The 20,611-nt window shown below is 40.0% G+C and overlaps 1 protein-coding gene across 1 annotated transcript in view; it reads left to right on the top strand.

The window, feature by feature from the left end:
- Positions 1–15,085, top strand: part of LOC306765590 (E3 ubiquitin-protein ligase rnf213-alpha-like) — a 32,157-nt gene extending 17,072 nt beyond the window's left edge. Inside the window, exons 29-67 of the mRNA XM_079253072.1 lie at positions 72–196; positions 366–479; positions 553–677; positions 772–894; positions 967–1,022; positions 1,163–1,316; positions 1,396–1,537; positions 2,374–2,571; positions 2,659–2,789; positions 2,890–3,047; positions 3,141–3,347; positions 3,497–3,684; positions 3,779–3,899; positions 4,006–4,106; positions 5,495–5,677; positions 5,871–6,037; positions 6,135–6,237; positions 6,331–6,445; positions 6,534–6,741; positions 6,832–7,028; positions 7,140–7,262; positions 7,364–7,474; positions 8,015–8,257; positions 8,335–8,410; positions 8,513–8,547; positions 8,643–8,743; positions 8,842–8,998; positions 9,128–9,302; positions 9,375–9,469; positions 9,631–9,882; positions 10,056–10,188; positions 10,875–10,958; positions 11,051–11,231; positions 11,429–11,630; positions 11,710–11,787; positions 11,890–12,087; positions 12,344–12,433; positions 12,586–12,764; positions 14,390–15,085. Coding sequence (XP_079109198.1) covers positions 72–196; positions 366–479; positions 553–677; positions 772–894; positions 967–1,022; positions 1,163–1,316; positions 1,396–1,537; positions 2,374–2,571; positions 2,659–2,789; positions 2,890–3,047; positions 3,141–3,347; positions 3,497–3,684; positions 3,779–3,899; positions 4,006–4,106; positions 5,495–5,677; positions 5,871–6,037; positions 6,135–6,237; positions 6,331–6,445; positions 6,534–6,741; positions 6,832–7,028; positions 7,140–7,262; positions 7,364–7,474; positions 8,015–8,257; positions 8,335–8,410; positions 8,513–8,547; positions 8,643–8,743; positions 8,842–8,998; positions 9,128–9,302; positions 9,375–9,469; positions 9,631–9,882; positions 10,056–10,188; positions 10,875–10,958; positions 11,051–11,231; positions 11,429–11,630; positions 11,710–11,787; positions 11,890–12,087; positions 12,344–12,433; positions 12,586–12,764; positions 14,390–14,546 — 5,586 coding nt within the window. The 3' untranslated portion in view covers positions 14,547–15,085. The remainder of the gene's footprint in view (positions 1–71; positions 197–365; positions 480–552; positions 678–771; positions 895–966; positions 1,023–1,162; positions 1,317–1,395; positions 1,538–2,373; positions 2,572–2,658; positions 2,790–2,889; positions 3,048–3,140; positions 3,348–3,496; positions 3,685–3,778; positions 3,900–4,005; positions 4,107–5,494; positions 5,678–5,870; positions 6,038–6,134; positions 6,238–6,330; positions 6,446–6,533; positions 6,742–6,831; positions 7,029–7,139; positions 7,263–7,363; positions 7,475–8,014; positions 8,258–8,334; positions 8,411–8,512; positions 8,548–8,642; positions 8,744–8,841; positions 8,999–9,127; positions 9,303–9,374; positions 9,470–9,630; positions 9,883–10,055; positions 10,189–10,874; positions 10,959–11,050; positions 11,232–11,428; positions 11,631–11,709; positions 11,788–11,889; positions 12,088–12,343; positions 12,434–12,585; positions 12,765–14,389) is intronic.
- The last annotated feature ends 5,526 nt before the right edge of the window (positions 15,086–20,611 follow it).

Below are 20,611 nucleotides of genomic sequence, written 5' to 3'. Positions count from 1 at the left end.
AAAATGCAATTTTCATATATTTTTTGCAGTTGTTTATGCTTGCATGGTCTCATTTTGATTATAATCCATAGGTGACAACGTTCTCCAGACTGTTGACTGCAATTGATTTGGAACCTCTGGAAAAAATACAACATAATGTTGAGCTTCTGTCACTCCAGCAGTTTGACACAGAGCACTCCTTCCTGAAGAAGATCAGGTTTGTGTTGTGAGATATTAGGCAATTTACCATTTCTACTTCATTCTGGTTTATAGACAGCCAACCTGAAGCATGACTGTTGATTCAGTAAGATTTCTACAACAGTGATAAATTATTATTTTGAGCTGTAATGTTGAGTTTAACTATGAAAGCTCTGTTTTTGTCACAGGAACTTCCTCACAGCTGAAAATGAAAGAGACACTGGGCTCTGCAACAAGATCCTCATCATTCAGTGTGATTTTGATGAAGCCACTCAGAGTGCCAATCTCATTGCATCTGCAAAGTAGGTCCAATAATTCTGATTTTGTCTGGGTTTTGTCTGATTTTGTGATATCAACCTGAATGTCCATTTTCAGGTATTCATCAATCAATGAAATCAACAAGATAGCTCAGGAGAACACAGGACACAAGGTGTTTGTCTACTTTATCACAAGACTGCCGAGAATGGAAGGAGGAACATCTTACATTGGCTTTCATGGAGGTAAAATAAATGTCAATTAATAATGTTTTTATTTATGTTTGCCATATATTTTAAAAGAATAAAATATGATTCAGAACTAATTTACTATTTACAGGCCCATGGAGATCAGTTCACATTGATGACCTCAGACGGTCAAAAGACATTGTTTCAGATATCAAAACCTTGCAAAACATGACAATCAGCCAAATGTTTGAAACAAAGGTGGCTCAGTCTGAAGGTAACTGATTAAGTTTTCTTTAAAATGAAGTGGTTTGGCTGGATTAAATGACAAAATCTTTGTTATTTGCAGCCATAGAAGTGGATGACATGTACACTGAGACTGAACAGGAGGAAGCAGAGGAAAGTGTGAGTATAAACAAGATCTTTCACATCTTCTCGGTCAAAGTATATTAATAATAAAAAAAAAGCAGTTGTCTAATAACAATATGTAATTTTATACTGAGTCGCTAAAGTTAGAGTTGAACTTGTGTGTCTTCTTCCCGCAGGGCTCAGATAACGTTGTGGACACCACATCACTGCTGCGGAGCTGTGTGCAGAGTGCAGTAAGCATGCTACGGGACCAAGTGGAAAGTGGCTTCCGCAGTACTCGAAGAGTTGAAATCCTTCTGACACTCATGGCTGACAAGGATGAAATGAAAAGTACAAACAACCATTTACTTTGTTAACTTTTAAGTCTGATTTGCGAAGTTGTAGAGCTCATCATTGTGTCTCCCATCAGGTGAATTTCTGCAAACTGTGAAGAGGCATCTTCACTCATTGTTGCTGACTCGTGATGGTAACACATTCTCATCCATAAAAAGCAACTGGGTCCTAAAGGAGGCCTCAAACATCGATGCCTTACAGGAAGGAGGTACCTTCAGGTGAGTGCACTTGTTTTAGTTGATAAATATAAATTTTTGCTGTAGATTATTGATCCAGGTAATGTTTATGCAAAGTGGTAACTTGCTGAATTTCAAGCTCATAAATTATTTGTATTTATATTATAAATTGGGACTTTCACACTCGGGTTGTTTTGCCATGTGTCACTATCCTGCTCATCTATCTTCTGTGGAAATGAAATATTTAGCACCTGTCAGTGACCTTTAGGTGGACAGCATAATTCTAATCAGATGAGCTCCATCATCTGAGTCTCTCTCAATGACTTGTGTTCATGTTCCAGGAACAGCTAATGAGACTGGAACTTCCCACATATAGCATATCCTTTTAAAGGAGAGGTGAAAAGAAAAGAATCCCAGTTATTTAGTGTTCAAGCACTCGTTATGTTTACTTGTAAAGCAGTGATTATAACCTATTACCTTGAATAAAATGCTTTATAAACAGAAATTTCTCATCAGACATGTCAATATCTCGGTTGCACTTATTGGTTTGAAGACACACTATTGGGCCATGTATACGATCTGCTTTGTCTTTTCAGGGATATGCATAGTGATGGGTTTAGATGAGCAAAAACATTCCAGTATAGTAGGATGGAACATAAACATGAATAATTAATCAAAGAGTGCTGTGTAACATGTAAATGAGGGTATGACTTGAATCTGCCGTCTGAGGTTCATGCAAGCACTATAATCAGAATGTTGTCTTACAATAAAGTGGATACTTGGAATATTTGTTTGCATGTAATCAAATTAATTTAGCCTAATAAATGTATTTTTTCAGAGACACTGCTAACTTGGGTTTTAATTTGCATTTACGACAGGCATACCCTATGGAAGCGTGTTCAAACTGTGGTCGTACCCCTGCTGGCACATCTTATCTCAATCATTGATCGTGACCAAAACATGGACCTCCTACTCGATACAAACTGCTCTGACTCTTTGAAGAGGCTGTGGTTGGATATCTTTAGCAACGATAAGCTCCTGGAAATCTCACATCTCCACTTAACAATGGACCGCAAGTAAGTATTACCATTACTCCTTTAATATCAACTAAACCCATCCTGTCGCTGATATCATCTGAAGCAACATATTTAAACTATTCACAGCTCAGAGACGAGAACAATCCTCATACAGAACTACATTGGCCAGGACAGGAACTTGGGCTGCAGCATGCCCTTCAGTTGGAGAATTAAGGATTATCTGGAGGAGCTTTGGGTTCATGCACTACAGCATGAAGGTGATGGCATGTTTCTTGCCCAGTCCTTGCCATTTTACAGAAGCTGCTATATGAATATGGATTTTTGTATTAAAACTTTTTTAAAAAATAATTCTGCTAGGACACTCCCAGCAAGAATTTGTGGAGTTTTTCTGGAAGACACCACTGGGACGCTACATAGCGAAAGCAGATTTGGAAATGCAGCAGGAGTTTTATCACCGCTACCTTCAGGATTTCATCTCTATGACGATGAACGTCACTTGTCGGGAAGAGCTGGAGGTTCTTTTCAACACTTGAAGACCTTGAAGTTTACACTGCAGCTATGTTTAGATGACCATATGTACGTGTTAATGCACCTTATCTTTTTTCTAGCTCCTCTGTGGTGCCTTGAATTGTTGTGTTAGTGAGCTGCGACTGCAGCTCCAGGACACTGAGACAGTGCCCTCTCTTCCATGGGTCCATGCTGCTTATCATGAGTTCAAAAACCGACTGCAGAACCTCTCAAGAATGATGTGCATTGAACCCCAGGTGACCAAAGACCTACTGGGGAATCCTCATGCCAGAGAGGGTGTGGAAATGGTGAGCTTAATTTAACCTGTTAATTTAGCCATTTTTATTCTACATGATAAATGACCATCAAACTTGAGCATGACTTGTTTCTTTTCCCATTTGTGGAAACTTTACATTGATCCCTAACATATAGTGGTCATATTCTGTTTTTCTCCAAGGTGCATGATGTGTATGCTGCTTTTGCATGTTTGGAGCACCTGGAGCCCAGAGTTTTGAACACGGATGCTCAAAGACAAGCGTGGCTCAGGCAGGTGAAGAAGCTCCAGGTTCCCGTTGAGCTGATCTGTTCGGACGATAGTGAGAGACATTATGGAGAGAGGAGCAAGATGGTCACCAACAGAGTTAGGTAAGTCAAACATATCCAACTACTTTTTTTGTCATCGGATAATCGTGCGCTGTGCTGATGTAGGCAATGATTTGTGGTTCTTCTCTGTTTTCAGATCTGGGTGGAATCGTGTATTTTCTCTCTCTCTGTTTGTGGAGCACATGTTGTTGGGAATTGAGAAGTTGGAGGGGAAGCTGGCGCCTTTAGTTTTGGAGAACACGCGAAGCCTCGGCCAGGTTGTCTGTGCTTTTTGTTTAAACCAGAATCTGTGATTTATGTCAAAGCTGTTGCCACGATTAATTCTCCATCATTCTAAAATCTTCTCTCTGCTCTCCCATTAAGATACTGGAAAAAAATTCTGACCTAAAAACACAGCAGACATTTGAGGCGGTAATTGTTTTGCTGAAGACATGCAAAGATGCAGCTGTTGAACGCATCTTCAGGTAATGCTCTGCATTATAGTGTTTTATTTTAAAAGAATTTGCCTTAATCCAATTTTCTTTATTGATATTAAGAACATAGAAAAAAAGCTTGTAAGGTATATGATGACCGAAATGGAATTAGACATTTTTTTAAAAAAGGATGATCACATTCAATCATATTTTAAAAATAAATTGTAGCCACTGGAAATGTCTAACCAATTAAATAATGTGTATATGTCACAGTGATGATATCTATAGGGACACCTCAGAAAAAATCGACAGATTCTAAGTGACACTAAGATTTGTATCAGAGGTGTTTTTATGGACTGCATCTGCATAGTCCAGCATTGGAAGCATTTAATTAGAAATGATTCTCTTCTAGATTTGATATTGTAAAAATAGTTGATAGAGGAGCAAAGTGTTTTCCAGCAGTGGGATATTTTCTTTATTTTATTGAATGAATGTTGTCTAAATGTCAATTGTGAATCAAGGTAAAGGCTGAGAAATTCAAACTCATCAAGAGTGATCAAGGGAATGAAATAGATTATTTTGTAGAGGGTTGGGCCTTAAATTAAACCCAATGTGGTAAGCTATTTTTATTATTTAATAAAAGTTTTTGAACAATGATGAAATCAGACTTGAATAATTCTATTCTATTCTACAGTCATTTAGCAGACGCTTTTATCCAAAGCTATTTACATATGAGTGATAACAACACAAGCATGAAATCAAACAGTGGAGGACATCGTAGGAAGGTGTTAGTGGACTGTCCAGTTGGACGCAGATCCTTCCATAAAGTGCTACAGGCTTTTTTTTTTTTTTTTTCGTTTGTTTTTGTTTTTTTGTTTACTCCCTTCCCACCACATAATATCACCTATGTTATAATACCAAGAATTAATAGTTTGTTGCAAAGATCTGGGCTAGGTTCTCCAACTGTACAACACATATAACTATACTATACTATAAGTGTTGAAGAGCTGAGTCTACAGCTTGCTCTTAAAAGTAGACACGGACTCTGCAGAGCGGACAGAGTAAGCGCTGAATCTGGGAAATATGCAAGGTGGAGGAATATGTTGGTGTCGTCTGCATTTAAATTAATGTAAGTTAATGTTGAGGACAACAAATGACCCAATTAAATTACATTAAACTCGAACAAGTTCTGAGCATTTGCCTTACTATAGAAACTGACATTTTTCTGGGTTAAGTAAACCATTTTAGCTGTTAGTTTGCTGATTACATTGTCCATAATGTCCTCCTTAGTTAATATCTGTTCATATTTCAAATTACTGGTATGACTTTGAACCGATTCCTTGTAAGTCTATAAAACATTTGCTTTATCTGCTGCTGCAGAATCATTGCATCCTACAGTGAAATCCACTTATTCAGCTGATCTTCATGTTTCCATCCAGGTTTGGTTGTACGCTGTGTCCAGTGTGTATGGGAGATCCAAAAGATCCACTCTGCCTGCCATGTCATCACATCTACTGTTTGGCTTGTATCAAACAGTGGTTGGGCCCTGGTCAGATGTACTGTCCCCTTTGCATGCAACCAGTTAATGATGACTTTGCTGTGGTTCCATCAGATGAAATCAGGTTAGTAATCATATGTCATTTGGATAATAAAAAAATGTTTTACTTGTAAAATGCAACAGTATGCTGCACTTCTTTCCACACAAACAAATCTTTCCATGTGCTGTTTTGAGTTCCACATGGCCTCTATACTGCTGTATAAATCTGGCCTCAGTGTATAAATTAACCAACATGTTTGTGGTCTTGTTTTGTGTAGGATTCTTGTCAACCAACATGCTCAGTTCAAGAAGCAGTGTAACGCTTTCTTCGTAGACCTGGTGTCTACTGTTTGCTTCAAAGAAAACTCTCCACCATGTCCAGCTGTCATTCTTCACTTGCTGTCTTTCCTCATGGTGGAGTGCAATACTGTTCCCATCCTCAGAGGTACTCTACTACAGTCTCTCCTACTGCTTACAGTATGTGGATGGATCCATATCTGTTGTGTACATGTTTTACCAGCTCTAAAATCTTATTTCCTCAGTAAATCGACAGATGCTGACAAAAGTGCTTTCTCCGTTTGACGACTCTGTGGACAAAAGTCCAGTGATTCGTTCTGTTGTGCTCAAACTCCTGCTCAAGTACAGGTAAGGTGTTGTAATTTTTCCTTGCACTATTTGGATAATGCTCTAATATGTGATGTTTCTTGTCTATTAAAATTACACTTTTTCTCTTTAAAGCTTTGATGATGTTAAAGAATATCTGCAACAGCATCTGATGGAAGTGGAGCAGAGCAATATTTTGGAAGACACAGACAAAACTGAACTTTCCTGCTTGTACATTAACTGTCTGGAGGTAGGCAAGCCTTCTAAAGCTCCTGTTGGATTGTGGTATGTTGCGTTGAAGTTGCCCGTTTTGAATGTTTTTACTATTGTCACTCCAGGATGCCATGTTTGAGAGGTTGCAGTTCAGGTCTGTTGCAGATCAGCAGGCATATTTGCAAGATGAAAGCGCTTTCCTGAATGACCATCTGCAGTCACGTGGTCAGTCTGCAGAAAAAGCAACTGTGGAGTACCTGCAGCAGTTGGCCAGAGTGCGTATGGACCTGGATCTGACCGCAAGACTGATAGTGGAAAAACTGAGAGACATGGGTGTGTGTCTTAATCATACTGGTTTCTCGTATACTCCGTAAGTAGTTTTCCATTTCAGAATTTCTGATTCTCTTCTTAACTTTTAAGCAGGCTCTCAGGAGCGTGCCCAAAGTGGAACAGCAGCCTTCCTGGACAGCGTGGCGAGCCTTTGCAGGCGCAGTGGGAACGACTGGTATCGAGTCTATTTGATCCGTAAGATCTGCAACCAACATGGAGTGGAGTTTGTCCAGAAACTTCTCAAAGTGGATCAAATACATTGGCTGTTCCCCGAAGAAGTTCTTCAACAGGTTTAGTTTTTTCTGATTTTCTGCAACAGTGGCAGACTGCAGGCAAGGTTACATCTTTAATGATATTCTAGCTGTGTTTTAATATTTTGTCTCTATTTTTTTGGCATCTAGAATGAAGAAGACTCCCCAATAGATCAATATCTTGTGTGTGGGGAAGATTACAAGACGATCAGAGAGGCTGTTGCGAAGGTACTTATGGAAGTCAAAGTGGATGCACTGGACGAGGCTTGTGAGGTAAGGTTAAGGGTTTTTTTTGCCACAAAGAATCACATCAAGTCTCTGCATTTGTGTGAATGTTTACATGGTTATATTTTGACTCTTGCTTATCTTCACAGAGGTGCAGATGCCAACCACAACAGAAAACAATTTACCTTCTGTTAGCCCTGTACAGAGAAGTTACAGCTCTATACAAACAGGCCAATGCGAGCTTCCACCCCAAGCCTGAGGTAGGTTCATTTCACCAGGTAAAACTGAACTGAAGGTTAAAAAAAAAACTCACATATCTGCTGAGTGTTTTCCAATAAGATCCTTAATAAGTAACCACATATGAAGCTGATATTTGTTCTGACCATGTGACACACATTGGCATGTTTGTTTGCAAAGGTGGGAACCTATTCAGCAAAAGATTAAACAAACTTAAAGCTCTGATAGGATTTGGTAATTGTAATATAAAGTTTTCTTATCCTGGAAAATTATTTAAAACTCTGACTCATTCCACGTTTGGTGTGTGTCATCCAAAGAAATGCTTTGTCACAACTTGAATTTTCAGAAAATTGATACGCAGTGGTGGGTGGTGCCTGATGTAGTTACTGAAGCTGAATAACCAGAGCAGAAAGGGCTTTTCCAGAGAGGCACTGCCTCTTATCTATCTACAGTATAGGCACCATCTATCTCTGACCGTCTGTCTCAGGCAAACCTCAGTAGTATAAAATACTGAATATATTCATCCAGCAGTTGCTGATTTCTTTATATGTTTGTACCAACAGCAACTGGAAGTTCTGGCAACTTACATCCAGACATGTAAAGTCCTTGGCAGCCCAGCGGTGAAGGCCTTTGCCCAGCGTCTGGTGACCAACAAACTGGGACCGTTGACTGTTCATTCCAGGGTCTCTGGGGTTCAGTGTGTGTCAGTGGAAATAACTGTTCATTTGGCTGCTGTCTTGCTCTGTGGAAACCAGGGACTCTTGGCTCCCTTGCAGCAACTAGCAATAACACCTGCCAACATGCAGGTTTGTATAATTTAAGTAAGGATTGTCACACCTCCATTTCATTGAATTGAATTGAATGTTTTTTATCTGTTGTATAGGGAGCTTTTTTGCCAACCATGCCTGAGGACATGGTAGCAGCTGCTCAACAAGCTCTGGGTTCATTGCAGTGGTACAGTAAGTGTTAAACAAAAGAGTTATCTCATATAGCGTGTGATAGATATATTATGCAGCCACATGAATCGTTTTTACCTAAATTTTCATTGATTTGTTTTACAGCTTGTCCAAATGGTCATCCCTGCACTGTTGGTGAGGTATGTTGATTCCAGGCCCATTCATAGCGACATTGTAGTGTCTTCTGTTTTGTATTTGGTCTGACTTTACCTGTTTTCAAATTGTGCTCCCCCAGTGTGGCCAGCCAATGCAAACAAGTCGCTGTGTTGACTGTGGTGCTGATATTGGAGGGAACAACCACCAGCCGGTATCTGGCTTTCGTGCTGTTGGTGTACAGTAAGTTATTTACAGAAGTCTATAATCAAAAGCTAAGAAAAAATCCCATCTTGATATGTGAATTTTGCCCATCTATGTATTTATTTTTATTCTTTCAGGGGTGACCGCACTCAAAGCGGCCACATCCTTGGTGACCCCTCACGCAGGGACAATCCAGACATGCTGGATACGAAGAACATGTCCCCTGTTCCCTTCATCGTTGTCCGCATGCTAACTCACATGGCAATGCTGCTCGGCGCCTGCAACCACACTCAGGTAGCTCTGTCTTTCAAAGTGATGTTATTAAAACAGTAAATTTACAAGTATTTTATTTGAAATGATTTACTGCACATCCTGCAACTCTGATGGTGTACGGTCAGTCATCTTCTCTTTTTGTGTTCATAGTTCATCTCTGCCATCATCAAGCCTCCTGTTGCTGATCCTGGAGCCTTTCTTCTAGCTCATCTGAGAAAAGATGTGGATCATCTGATCAGGTCTCTGGGTAAGGGGACCGATGACGCAGTCAGCACAGTTCACCTGCTCATCAGCAGCCTCATGGAAACCCACCAGCAACAGACATGTAAGATTCAATTTGTGGGTTTAAGTTTAAGCATTAATAGTCATACAGTAGTGACACTAGCTTGTCTTTCAGGGCCTGTTCCTTATAACAATCAGCTTTCCACCAAAGAAGCTAGGAATGGATGGGAGATGGAAATGTGTAATGCTGTCATTACACCACAGCTGAAGGTACTAAATAGAGTTAATCTGATGTTGTAACTCAAGGAAATAAGTCTTTTCTCATTGGTTCTGACAGAGCCTCAAATTACAAGTTAACTTTTATCCCTTGTCTTTGTCTTGTACTTGAAATGCACTAAACAAACAAACTTGTCTTGCCTTGACTTCCATAGCACTTGGATAAACGGCTTAAGGAAGTCCACACAATCATCCGGGGTGACTCTCGCATCTCTGCCAGTCCAATCATGAAGCTTGTGTATGGTGATCCTCGTTTCTTCTTGAACTCCCTCCACCCAAACACACTAATCCATTGTTCGGCTTTGTGGAGCTGCAGGGAGAAAGTGTCTTTACTGAGCCTCACCCACATTGTAGAGCAGAATGATGGCAAGGACACCCTACCAGTGCTGTGGAGATTCTTAAACCGGGTATGAACAACAACCAAACATCAAACTTCAAAGCAGAAAAAAAAAAAGATTTTGGTGTTATGAATTATTTGTAAAACAGTGTGTTATATGCTTATTATGAATTAGGTTATGAATTTCTTTTATTCCTGTTATGCGTTTGCATGGTACATATTCTCAGATTTTCCTTCTTCTAGGAAGCTGAGCTCCGACTGGTGAAGTTCCTTCCTGACATCCTCACACTCCAGAGGGATCTGGTCAAGAAGTTTCAAAACATCACAGAGCTGACTTTTGACACCATTACTGAATTTCTTGACAATCAGAAAGCAGGTACTGTGAACACATACACTAGTGGATCTTTTCTTGTTCCGTAGTCTGGGAACTTTGTTCTTGTTTTTAAGGCTGCTAGAACAAGAAAAAAGTTTGTTTTGGTTTGATTAGTTCATACTTCTCCTTGGCTGGATGGGTTGTGCACATGGTGGTGTTCGTGTCTTTAAATGCCAATACAATTTAAATGTATTTAAGTTGTATCATTGAAAATGCAAAAGTGACAAGTGTCTTCATGCTTTCCGGCATTAACTTCGCCCACCTCAAATGTCCACACATTACTTCTCGTAACACCACACGAAGAAAGTTCTGTTAGACTGATGTGTAGAGAACAACCCTAAAGAACTCCCAAACCAGGACCTCAAGACCTTTAGAACAAAAACAAAGTTCTTCCTTCTCGCAGAGAATGTCACAGGCTTTAGCCGTTTCAGCTATTTCTCTGAAATGTCGTGGTAAAATAGCAGACTACATCCAGTTTAAATACCTGCCTGCCAAGGAGTAAGCTGCTTTAGCTGGGAAGAACACAATGATTGAGCACATTTAAGGGAGGAAAATCTTTTCCACTCGTGGCAGCGACTGATGATAACAGCTATGTCTGTATGTGCTTTGTTCAGTCAGTGCATTCAGTCTCCTTTCTCTGGCTGACATCAGTGCTCTTATAAAACTGTTTGGTTTCTCCGTGTGTGCAGTTTCGCTTAAAGCCTGGTACGAGAAATACATCAGGATATTCTTGACGACCTGGAATCGGCTCCGAGTGTCTCTGGCAACCAACGGTAAACACAAACACAGTAAAACTGCTGTGTTACTCTGAACTGTCCTAAACTGCCCAGCCTTATGATTCAACATGAATTAAAATATTGTTTAGGTGAGATTAAGATCCCAGCTGGGTTCTGCCAGAAGGACCTGGATTTCAACAGTGACTTCAGGGTGCTATTACCGCGGCGACAAGGTGCAGGCCTGTGCTCTACAGCGCTTGTCAGCTACCTTATTGCTCTGCACAATGACTTCATCTACTGTGTGGACAAGCACAGTGGTGAGGAGACCAGGTGGGGGCACTCATGCCACATTTTTCTCACATGCACATTGTTTCCTGCAAGATGACTGTGTGGGAACTTCCATTTGCCATATATATTCTATATATTTAAGTTAAACAGAAAAGATAGGGAGTGAAATGGACAGAAAAGAAGTTTCTCACAGAAACATGTTTGTCTTTTGCTTAATTTTGTATTTATTCATTCTCCAGCTACAAGGTGAGCCCAGCAGATCTGACTGATCTGCACGTGATCCGTTATGAGCTGGAGCGGGACGTGATGCCCCTGGTTCTGTCCAATACCCAGTACAGCATTGAGAGGGGCCAGGAGACCCTTCATGAGTATGATTTAGTCAAAATCCAGCAGCAGGTCATCTGTCGCTTCCTGCTAGGCAAACCCCTCATCACTCTCAATGTGAGTAGAAGAAAAGCAGAATAACCAAAGATGAAAAGTTTGGTGTAAAATCATTAACCTTTGCGTTTTATTCCCACAGGGGATTCCAACACTAGTGAACAGACACGACCGCAACTATGACATCATCTTCAAGGATATAAAAAGTAAAGTTAAACAAGTAAGTTGGGACGCACAGTAGAGTCTTTGCTGTTGCACTTATTCAGTAAGTTGCTGAAAACATCCCCTCATCTCTGTCTGTGATATGTGTCTGTGCAAACAGGAGCCTCTTCAGACCCTCACCATCTTTGCTGTGGCTGGAGAGCTGCACTCCTACAGCGAGGTGTGTGAAGCCCTGTCCACGCTGGAAGTGGCTCTTGGCTTCCTTGCCATGACTGGGGGAGAGGCTCATATGCAGCTGTCCTCCTACCTGGAGGAGGTGCTGCAGATGGGAAAGCAGATGGCTCAGCATATCCTCAAGGTTGGTCTTCCTGAGACTCTGGTTAAATTCTCCTGCTACTACACTTTGTATCTCCTTCACAGAACAACCAATCTAGACAGCCTGGCTACATTTTTTTATGAAAAAATGTAAAAGTGTTCCAAAGGGAGACTTTAATTTCCTATCGGACTCAAAATGCTGCATTAATTGATTTAAATGAGTAAAGACTTAATTGTTAGGTATTGTTTCTGTGTTTGACATGAGATGAGACTTAATGATTTCCCTGTTTTACCCACAGACTTTGAGCATGTGTTGTCTAAAGCATTGTGTGGCTCTATGGCAGCTGTTGACCTCTCTCAAATCAGAAAACATGCTGCGACTCAAGAGGGTGAGTCATGACTCAGAGCTCCATGAATACAGAAATGATAAAAAGTGGAAATAGTATGCTTTTTTTTTTTTAAATTTTGTATAGTGATCTGTGATGTTATGAGAGTTAGATGCACTATAAGTATTTACTGTCTATATTTTATGTGTTATTAGGATCCATTTGTGGGAGTTTCAGAAAAGTACAAAAAGAACCTGAGTGAGGAAGAGCAGAGGCTGCTGTCTGGCTTCTTCTCTAAAAGCAGTGCTGATACTTTCCTGCTGGAGATGCACGAGTTCCTGATGCTGGTCCTCAAAAAGCCCGATGCTCCTGATACCTACAGGCCTGATTGGGGGTAAAGACAGGATTTTCCAACTATATTGTATTCTGGTGTTCAAGTTCTAAATATTAAGAAGATTGATAAGATTTACACCCCCAACTCCAAAAAAGTTGGGATGTGGAGTGAAATGGAAAAAAACAAACAAAAAACACAATCCAATGGTTTGCAAATATCTGAATAAATATAATCATTTCTATTCATAATATAAAGTAGAAAATCAAATAGAATGTTTAATGTGTCGCATTTTACATTCGCATTAAAAATATTTGCACATCTTTACTTTAGTGATGCAACATATTTGTAATATCAGTCTCTATATATGTAGGCTTTAAACTGAGCACTGGTAACAAACTACATGGTCCTTCTCCTCTTTGGTCCATACAACTCATCGCACGTTACTTCCAAAAAATAATTATAAGTATTTATTTGTTTTACCACAGAAAGGTTTCTGCTCTGCATTGGTCCGTTTTAAATGAGAAAAATGGGTCCGTCTCTAGCTCAAGTTCACATATGGCTGCTTCTTTCCCTGGCAATGTTTAACTGCATACACAGAAGCGCCTGAGTGTTGGTTCTTTCCAGTCGGCAAACAACGTTCTTACAATGACTCTTGTTTTGTCCATTTTTCTCTTTTAATCTTCTTGCATTTCTTTGCTGAATCAGCAACGGTGCACGTTCAGAACAGCCAGTGTGTTTGTGGCGTGAAGCGGAACTCTGCTGCGATTTTACGTCGTGTCCCAAATAATAAAGTTGTATCGTGCAGTTTCTCAGCCTTGGAGCGCTCCTAAAATGCCCATGATAGATGTCACTGTGTCGTTGAACAAGTCTGGAGTTTTAAGGTCAGAAAGTTACGCAATGCATCTGTAAGAGGTTGTTTAAAATATTGTGGAGAAGATGAAATTTCCAGCTTTTTATATTTTACATCAAAAACATTTGAATGACATAGTTTATTCATTTGTAGATGCAGTTTTCATGTCAGATTTCCGAACCTTTGCAGAGCTTTGCTTTTTTTAGATACAGATTGACAAGGTACTCTTATAGGTTACCAGTAACATTTGATCTATAAAATACCACCCACTTCTCCTGCTCCTCAGTAAAGCCTTCCAACATTTGATATATGTTGCTGGCAGAACATTTAACACAGGTTGGTATTTTTTACTTAATAAAAAGATGACTGAACATTTATGTTATCTCTCTAATATTGTGAGTGGAATTGGGACTGGAAAAAGTGTACATAGCTGACAGTAGAATACTTATGTGGTAACTAATGCAGCATGCAGCATCATGTCTGCTGTTTGTGAACTGTTCCTTATTCGCTAGATATTACATATGTCCATTACATTGCAGATTATCCAACCACAGCTCAGTTTTATTCAAACAAACATAAAGTAAGGTTGTGTCAGCAGGGTTCTCTATTGATGAAGATGCTTATCACTGCAAATTCATCTAAAAGTAGTTCTCACCTGTATTGTATGTGATTTAGTTTGTGAGTAAATGGAATTTTAATGCCTGTGCAGCTGAAACTCTGCTTGCTGATGGCATGCTCAGAGGAAACTAAATGTTTTAGTTCTAGTTAAATTTATAAGCTGTTTTTTTTTACTTATTGAAGGTCTAATTTTAAGTCCTTGATTTGTTCCTTAAAGCTTGAAAGACACGCTGATGTCATACATGGAACGCAAAGACATGGACATCCCCACAGATGTGGAGGAGCTCTTTCCGGAGGAGATCAACCTTTCACATTATGTTGAAGCCTGGAAGTTCATCGTCACCTTCAAGCAGGAGCGTGCTCAGAGGCAGTGATCAACAAAGTTAAAAAAAAAAAAAAAAGTTTACATCTTAAAATGACAGTATTGAAAGATCATGTACTTGAGATATTTATGCTTAACAGATGTGCCTTTTAATGGGTAATAAGTGCCAAGCAAGCAGTTTATTTGAATGAAAATGTGAACTGTGGGGGTTTCCTTTTTCTCTTTGCTTTCTTTAAAAATGAACATTTGCTGTATTTCTTTACATTTGAGGTCTTATTTGTTGCACTTTATATCTGTCTGTAAATTTATAGAAAAAAAAAAAGTTTTCACTCAGGTATCAAATGATAGTTCTTCCAGGGTTCGAGAATAAACTTTCCCTTTAGAAACTATCAAGAACACTGTGTACAGTGTTTGCCATTCCATGCCTTTTTAATATCACTGTAAAGCTTTATCGTCTTACATGTAATTGATGCACTTGCCTTTATTCCTTTGAGTTTTTCTGTTTGATTTTTTTTTTCTGATTTTTATTTTCCTTATTAAGATTTTGCAAAGCTGTCTTCATTTTATTGTTCCAGTTAGTGATTTTGTTGCAGAGTCTTAGAATAAAGCATGGTTATCCCTTATGCCTGCTTTTTCTGTTTATTTATTTATTTTTGTCTAACTCTTACAGTATTTCTTACACACAAAAATGCCATCATCTCATTTAAAATTTGTGCGTATCTACATACACATAGCACTATAAGTGTATGGAAAAAGTGAATGACATCCCCTTAAAGGCAGAGTTTTGGGCTTTTCCTTTCCCATATTGTAGAAATATCTGTTTTTGAAGTTGTTAGTAGCCTGATACAACACAGTGGGGATGAATGAAATTTCAATGTTGGTGCTTCAACAGAATAATCAGAGCACAGCCGCAGTGTATCTTTGCAGAAATGAGGCCAGTGGCTGCTAATATGTGAATAATGACCTGACGTTGCAGGATGTTTTCCACTGTAAAAACTTATCTACAAAAGTCTTGTTATTGATGTAGTCTTTGATGGCCTCCATACTGCTATATAAGGCAGTCATTTCTTATTTAAAATGACTTCCAATAGTCAGCACAGCATGGATATGATGCAGTGCTCAGGAAATGTCTGCCTGTCAGAGGTTTTGTGACTTTTTGACCCTCTGTTGGTGGGAGCTCAATGTGTTTCTGATCAGGCCGATGGAAATGATAAGGACAAGACAGCCACAAGAATGCTGCTGAACAGCTCCTTAATTCAATTTCCCCTCTGCCAAAGTAGTGTTTAGCATAACAATGACAAATGGAAGAGTTAGCTGGTAAAAGTAAACCATGTTGTCGACCACCCTCTGGGCCAGCAATAGCTGCAAGAATATTTATTCACTTCAGGTTTTACCATTGTATTTTTTTCCATTTGATCTTGGAATCAGAAGGGTAAATCTATTATGCATCTGTTGTTTTAAGTTGACAACCACAGATAGTCCAGCAAATTTCATCAGGTTTCATCAGGTTTGATGATGCTGACATCCAGGGCTATCTCACTATATCCTCCCTGCTCATTAGCAAAGAATTGCTGTACACACCCACAAATGGGTCACAGGCGTGATTTGTGTATCTCAGTCTTGCAGAATAAGCTTCACTGAGCAAGTTCAATCAGTTACCTTCCACTTCTGTAAGCTTCAAAACCATCATACCAGTGGTACAAAGGGATGGGCACAAAGAGGCCAAATTACTTTCCAGTTTGCTGTTTGTTTTTTTTTATTATCTTTGTTTCTTGATGAGGACGAATTAGGGACACAATTACTGTGCATCGTGGTTCACAGTTAACAACTTTCACGGCCGGTGCACATTTTGGATCAGGTCGGACACATTTTTATGGGGAGGATGTCGTGCTTAACAAGGCTAAGCACAGTGTTGGGAAGTTTGAGCGATTAAGGACATTCTTAAATAATTTTTGATGTGTTTTTAATTGTGTTGTAGAATTATTCAGTATATGATTGTGCAATGATTGTGTTTCTTAGAATGGACTTGTGGGATATGTTCATGTCCAAAAAGACTGCAAAGGTGGGTCATTTAGCAATCACTGCTTCAATCAGTGATCCAACTAAAAAAAAAAAAAAAGGTTGAATAAAAGTAACTCCCCCGATTTAATATGCTCTGGTTTTGTTTTAGGACACAGACTGAATGCCATGCATAATTTATTTCATACAGCCTTCCATGTAATTCCACACTTCTCCATCCGATTTTTCTACTGTAAACCATTTTGCGGAGTTCCCGTCACTACATGACATTTAGAAATGGAGAAATATTGCATGTAGCTCAGTGATCTGAATCACATTTGTTCTGAGTTAATCTTGTGCATCTGTTCGCCCCTCTCAGATGCTTTATCAACTCAAAATAATGGGAAGTTTGGCTTTGAATCTCCCCTGTGCCTTGAGCTGTGGAGGAGCTTTAAACTTAACCGTTTCCAAAACAGCCTCAGATATTCATCAGGTTTACACCTTGGGGATCCAGTATCATTCACAGCCTGTGACGCCAGGCAGGCGCTCACAGTCAAAAGTGAACAAAGATTTCAATGACTCAGGTATGAAATCAGGACCCTGAAATACCCAGGAGAGCTCAGCAAGCACATCAACTGGCTACTGTATTTTCTGTGGGTCTTTATGTTTTACTGGCGGTCTGGGGAAATGTTTTCTTTAAATTAGCCCTCCAGGGTGCTGTTGTTATTGCATTATTATCAAATTAGTGTATTTTAATTACTACGTCATATGAAATGTGCGTGCCAGTAGGTCACAATGGGGTGAAAGCACAGGGGTCTTGTCTAAACTCTCAAGTTGGCCAGCCTGGCGTGCAATGCTGAGATGAAGAACAGAGAGGAAGAAAAGCTCAGTGAACACATCTGTGAATTATATTAGCTAATTGTGTGCACTTCTCTCTGCACTCAACACTTAAGTTATCCTCTAAGCAGAAGGAAGAAATTAAGAACACTGCTGCCATGTTGTTCTATTAAATACGTGAAGAGAAAATACAATTACTGGTTAAGTGGGAACATACCACATGGGATTATGAGAGGCACAGAATTTTAAGATTTTAATTCAATGCCATGTGCACGGACAAGTTTCCCAGCGAGTGCATGCTAACAGGAGAACATTTGTGTTTGCTTGCATCTAAAATGTGTGTGCATGGAAAATAAACAACAAAATGTCATTCGGGAATGTTTTTGGTTGTTCATTCAACAGTTTTTCTCCTTTGGTGTAGCTAAAATGATCAAATAAAGTACTTGCTTTACTGAAAATGTTTTTGCACAAAACTAACTCCTCAGCTAAACTCACTTTGGGCTGCAAAAAAAAAAAAAAAAAAAAAAAATTCATTACTTCAGCTTGAATTTCAACTGTGTGTTACAGCCAAACAACTCAGCCTTTGCATTCCATAACAATAATACCACATATTGAATCAAATTGTTTTGGTAAGATGAGAGGGTGTTTGAGAAGCCAAGAAATATGTCTATCATTTCCTAAATAATAATAAGAAGCCAAGGTGGGGTTATGTGTCAGGTACATTTACACTGTATGAAACTCCTGCTGTTCTCATTGACTTTTGTTGGAAAGGTTCTGGAGAAAGGCGCTTAGGCTGCTGCTCCCACCATAAACTCTGTCCAGCACAGAGGGAGGAATTATAAATGCTGTTGAACATCACCAACCTTTCTGGCGCAATTTCAGCGAATGATTTAGCAGACCTTTCAGATTGTCCATCCATGCTGACTCTGTTTGTCCCTGAAAGCCCTGATTCCATTTCTTTTTGTGCCCAATGATAAACAAATGTCCTTTAAAAAAAAAAAAAAATAGAAAGACTGATGAGTTCATTACTGTTATAGTTTTGGGGGTTTAGTGTTTTATAAGACGTTATTATTTAAAGTTTCCAGGTTTTACGGAGTGGAGATTTTATTCTGGCGGTAGCTTTGGATTGCATGGCATGAATCAAACAAGTGAGTATCTATTTACATCAGGACTGAGGAAAGCCTGGAGCTGTTTTACAACAGAAAACTCTCCTTTGAAAGAAGGGGAACAGTTGCTGCCTGGCACATCATGGAAACTGTTATATAATACAATTAAATACTATTCTTCTTCTGTCTCTCCTCTTTGTTTCCTTGTCCTCTCCCCCCATTTGCTTCCTCTCACACTCTCCTCCCTTTCTAACTTTCTTCCATCTCCTTTCACTCACTCTCTTTTCCCTGATGGTCTTTGTTATCGGACAGCCTTTGGCTGTGAATAGATAATGGCTGTGCAAGAGGTTTTGTTTACCGTGGATACAACAGGATTAGAGTGATTACTACTGGTGCCAGTGTTGTAACAAGCCCGGGAAGCATTTCACAGTGTATGGAGGCGCTGACAGTTATCCTCTGCAAGATTAGAGAAGTTGGATTATGGCTTGTTTTTCCCCCACCTAGTGATGAGAGAGAAGAAGAAAAGGATGAACGTCACAAAGCCGAGGCCCTCAGGAACAGGGTCGTCTTTAGTGAAAGTAATCCCTTACCCCCCTGTATTTCTGATAAACATTGGCTTGGTTATCTTTCAGAACTGTAGTAGCTGTAGCCTGACATGCAGTTTTAGCTGTGGAGGGAATCTACCTTGACCTTTCACCTCAGTGTTCCCTGATGCCTGTGGCAGCCCAAAGAGGGAGATGGGTCCCCTGCCTCCATCTAAGCTCTCCTGTGGTCGCGGCCTAGAGTGGTGTTCCGTTTCACAGAGCTTCTCCTTTTGGCCCCAGCACAAATACACAACACCCTCTCCGATTGCACTTGATAATATTTATTCTCAATTATAATTCCACAGATAGAGATTCTTGAGCAGAGTACAGTGGCTGCAGACAAAGCAAAGCGGCCTTGAGCCCACAACTATGTCTTGCTGAGGTGGGTTCCTTTGTGCGCCCCAGACAATTCCTGCTCTCCGCGGCAATGGTGCAAAATAAGCAATGTAGCCATTAAGAGCTCCAGTCCAACCCAGAACCACTTAGCTGTATATTTGTCCTTGTGATGAGTGCATGCATTGCTGTAGTGAAACGTGACACCATCTTGAATACACACTGGTGTCACATGTGAGAAGTGGACATAGTTTAAATAAATCAGACCGGCTTCTTGTTAGCTGCAGACTCGCCCGCATTAACCCCTGAGATGAAGCGATGTCAAAGATCTGTGAGATAATGACTTAAGCTGAACGGAACTCCATATATCACAAAGGCATGAAATGGTCAAACGTGCGTCTAAAGACATAAGAACAGAGTAGGTACTCTACGTGTTAACGTTAACAGCCGTCCAAGTGCTACACACGCCACGGTATCAAGGTCTGCCTGTCTCCTTTTGGTTCTGGCAGCTTTTCAATGTCACCTGAAAAATAAAAAAAGCACCACCTTGTAGAGTTTGACTTTGTGGTAAAACAGACTACATGCCTTTAAGTGACCGAGAAATCTCGCCACCGGTTCTTCATTACGTGATGTCAGACCAATGTACAAGTGATTGAGAAGAAACTCATAATAACATGTACTTTTAGTGGACAGCCAATATCTTTACATGGGGTGCTGTGTTTAACTTGGCCCTGCAGCCAGTAGCCTATGTGCTTACCATTACCTACAGAGCTTATTGCTTTAAACTGCGGCACCTGGTTCACCATGTCTTCAGATCATCCATCTCATTTCAGCTCAGCCAGTATCCAGCAGAAGCTGAGCCCTTATTGAGGATCAGCTTGTGATTTGTTGGTTGTCTTGGCTATTAGAGATGGCATCAGAGGACTGAGGATTTTCTAGCAGGGGAAATAGATGGAAATAATGAGGGGAAGGAACGATTGCCAGCTCCTGATTTTTCAGCTTGCACACATAGAGAGATCTGTGTGTAATGTTGTTGTTACTGGCAGAGCCGATTTTTGGGCAAGTCAGCACCACTGTGTGATGCCCAGGAACGACATGCGTGTCATTTCCTGCCAGGAGCAGTCGTTTCATTATTACTGCTGCTTGCTGGCTGCCCGCTCATGTTCTGTCTCTGATTTCCAAAATGAAACGTGTATATTTTTCTTTTGTCGACAGCAGCGATACTTTCAAGCAAATCAAGATTGCGGTAAAGAAAGTTT

Source organism: Telmatherina bonti, assembly GCF_933228915.1.
Source record: "Telmatherina bonti genome assembly, chromosome: 14".
In the NCBI taxonomy this organism is placed as follows: Eukaryota; Metazoa; Chordata; class Actinopteri; order Atheriniformes; family Telmatherinidae; genus Telmatherina; species Telmatherina bonti.
Note: the sequence above shows the minus strand (reverse complement) of the source record. Positions and strands in the feature narration are given on the sequence as shown.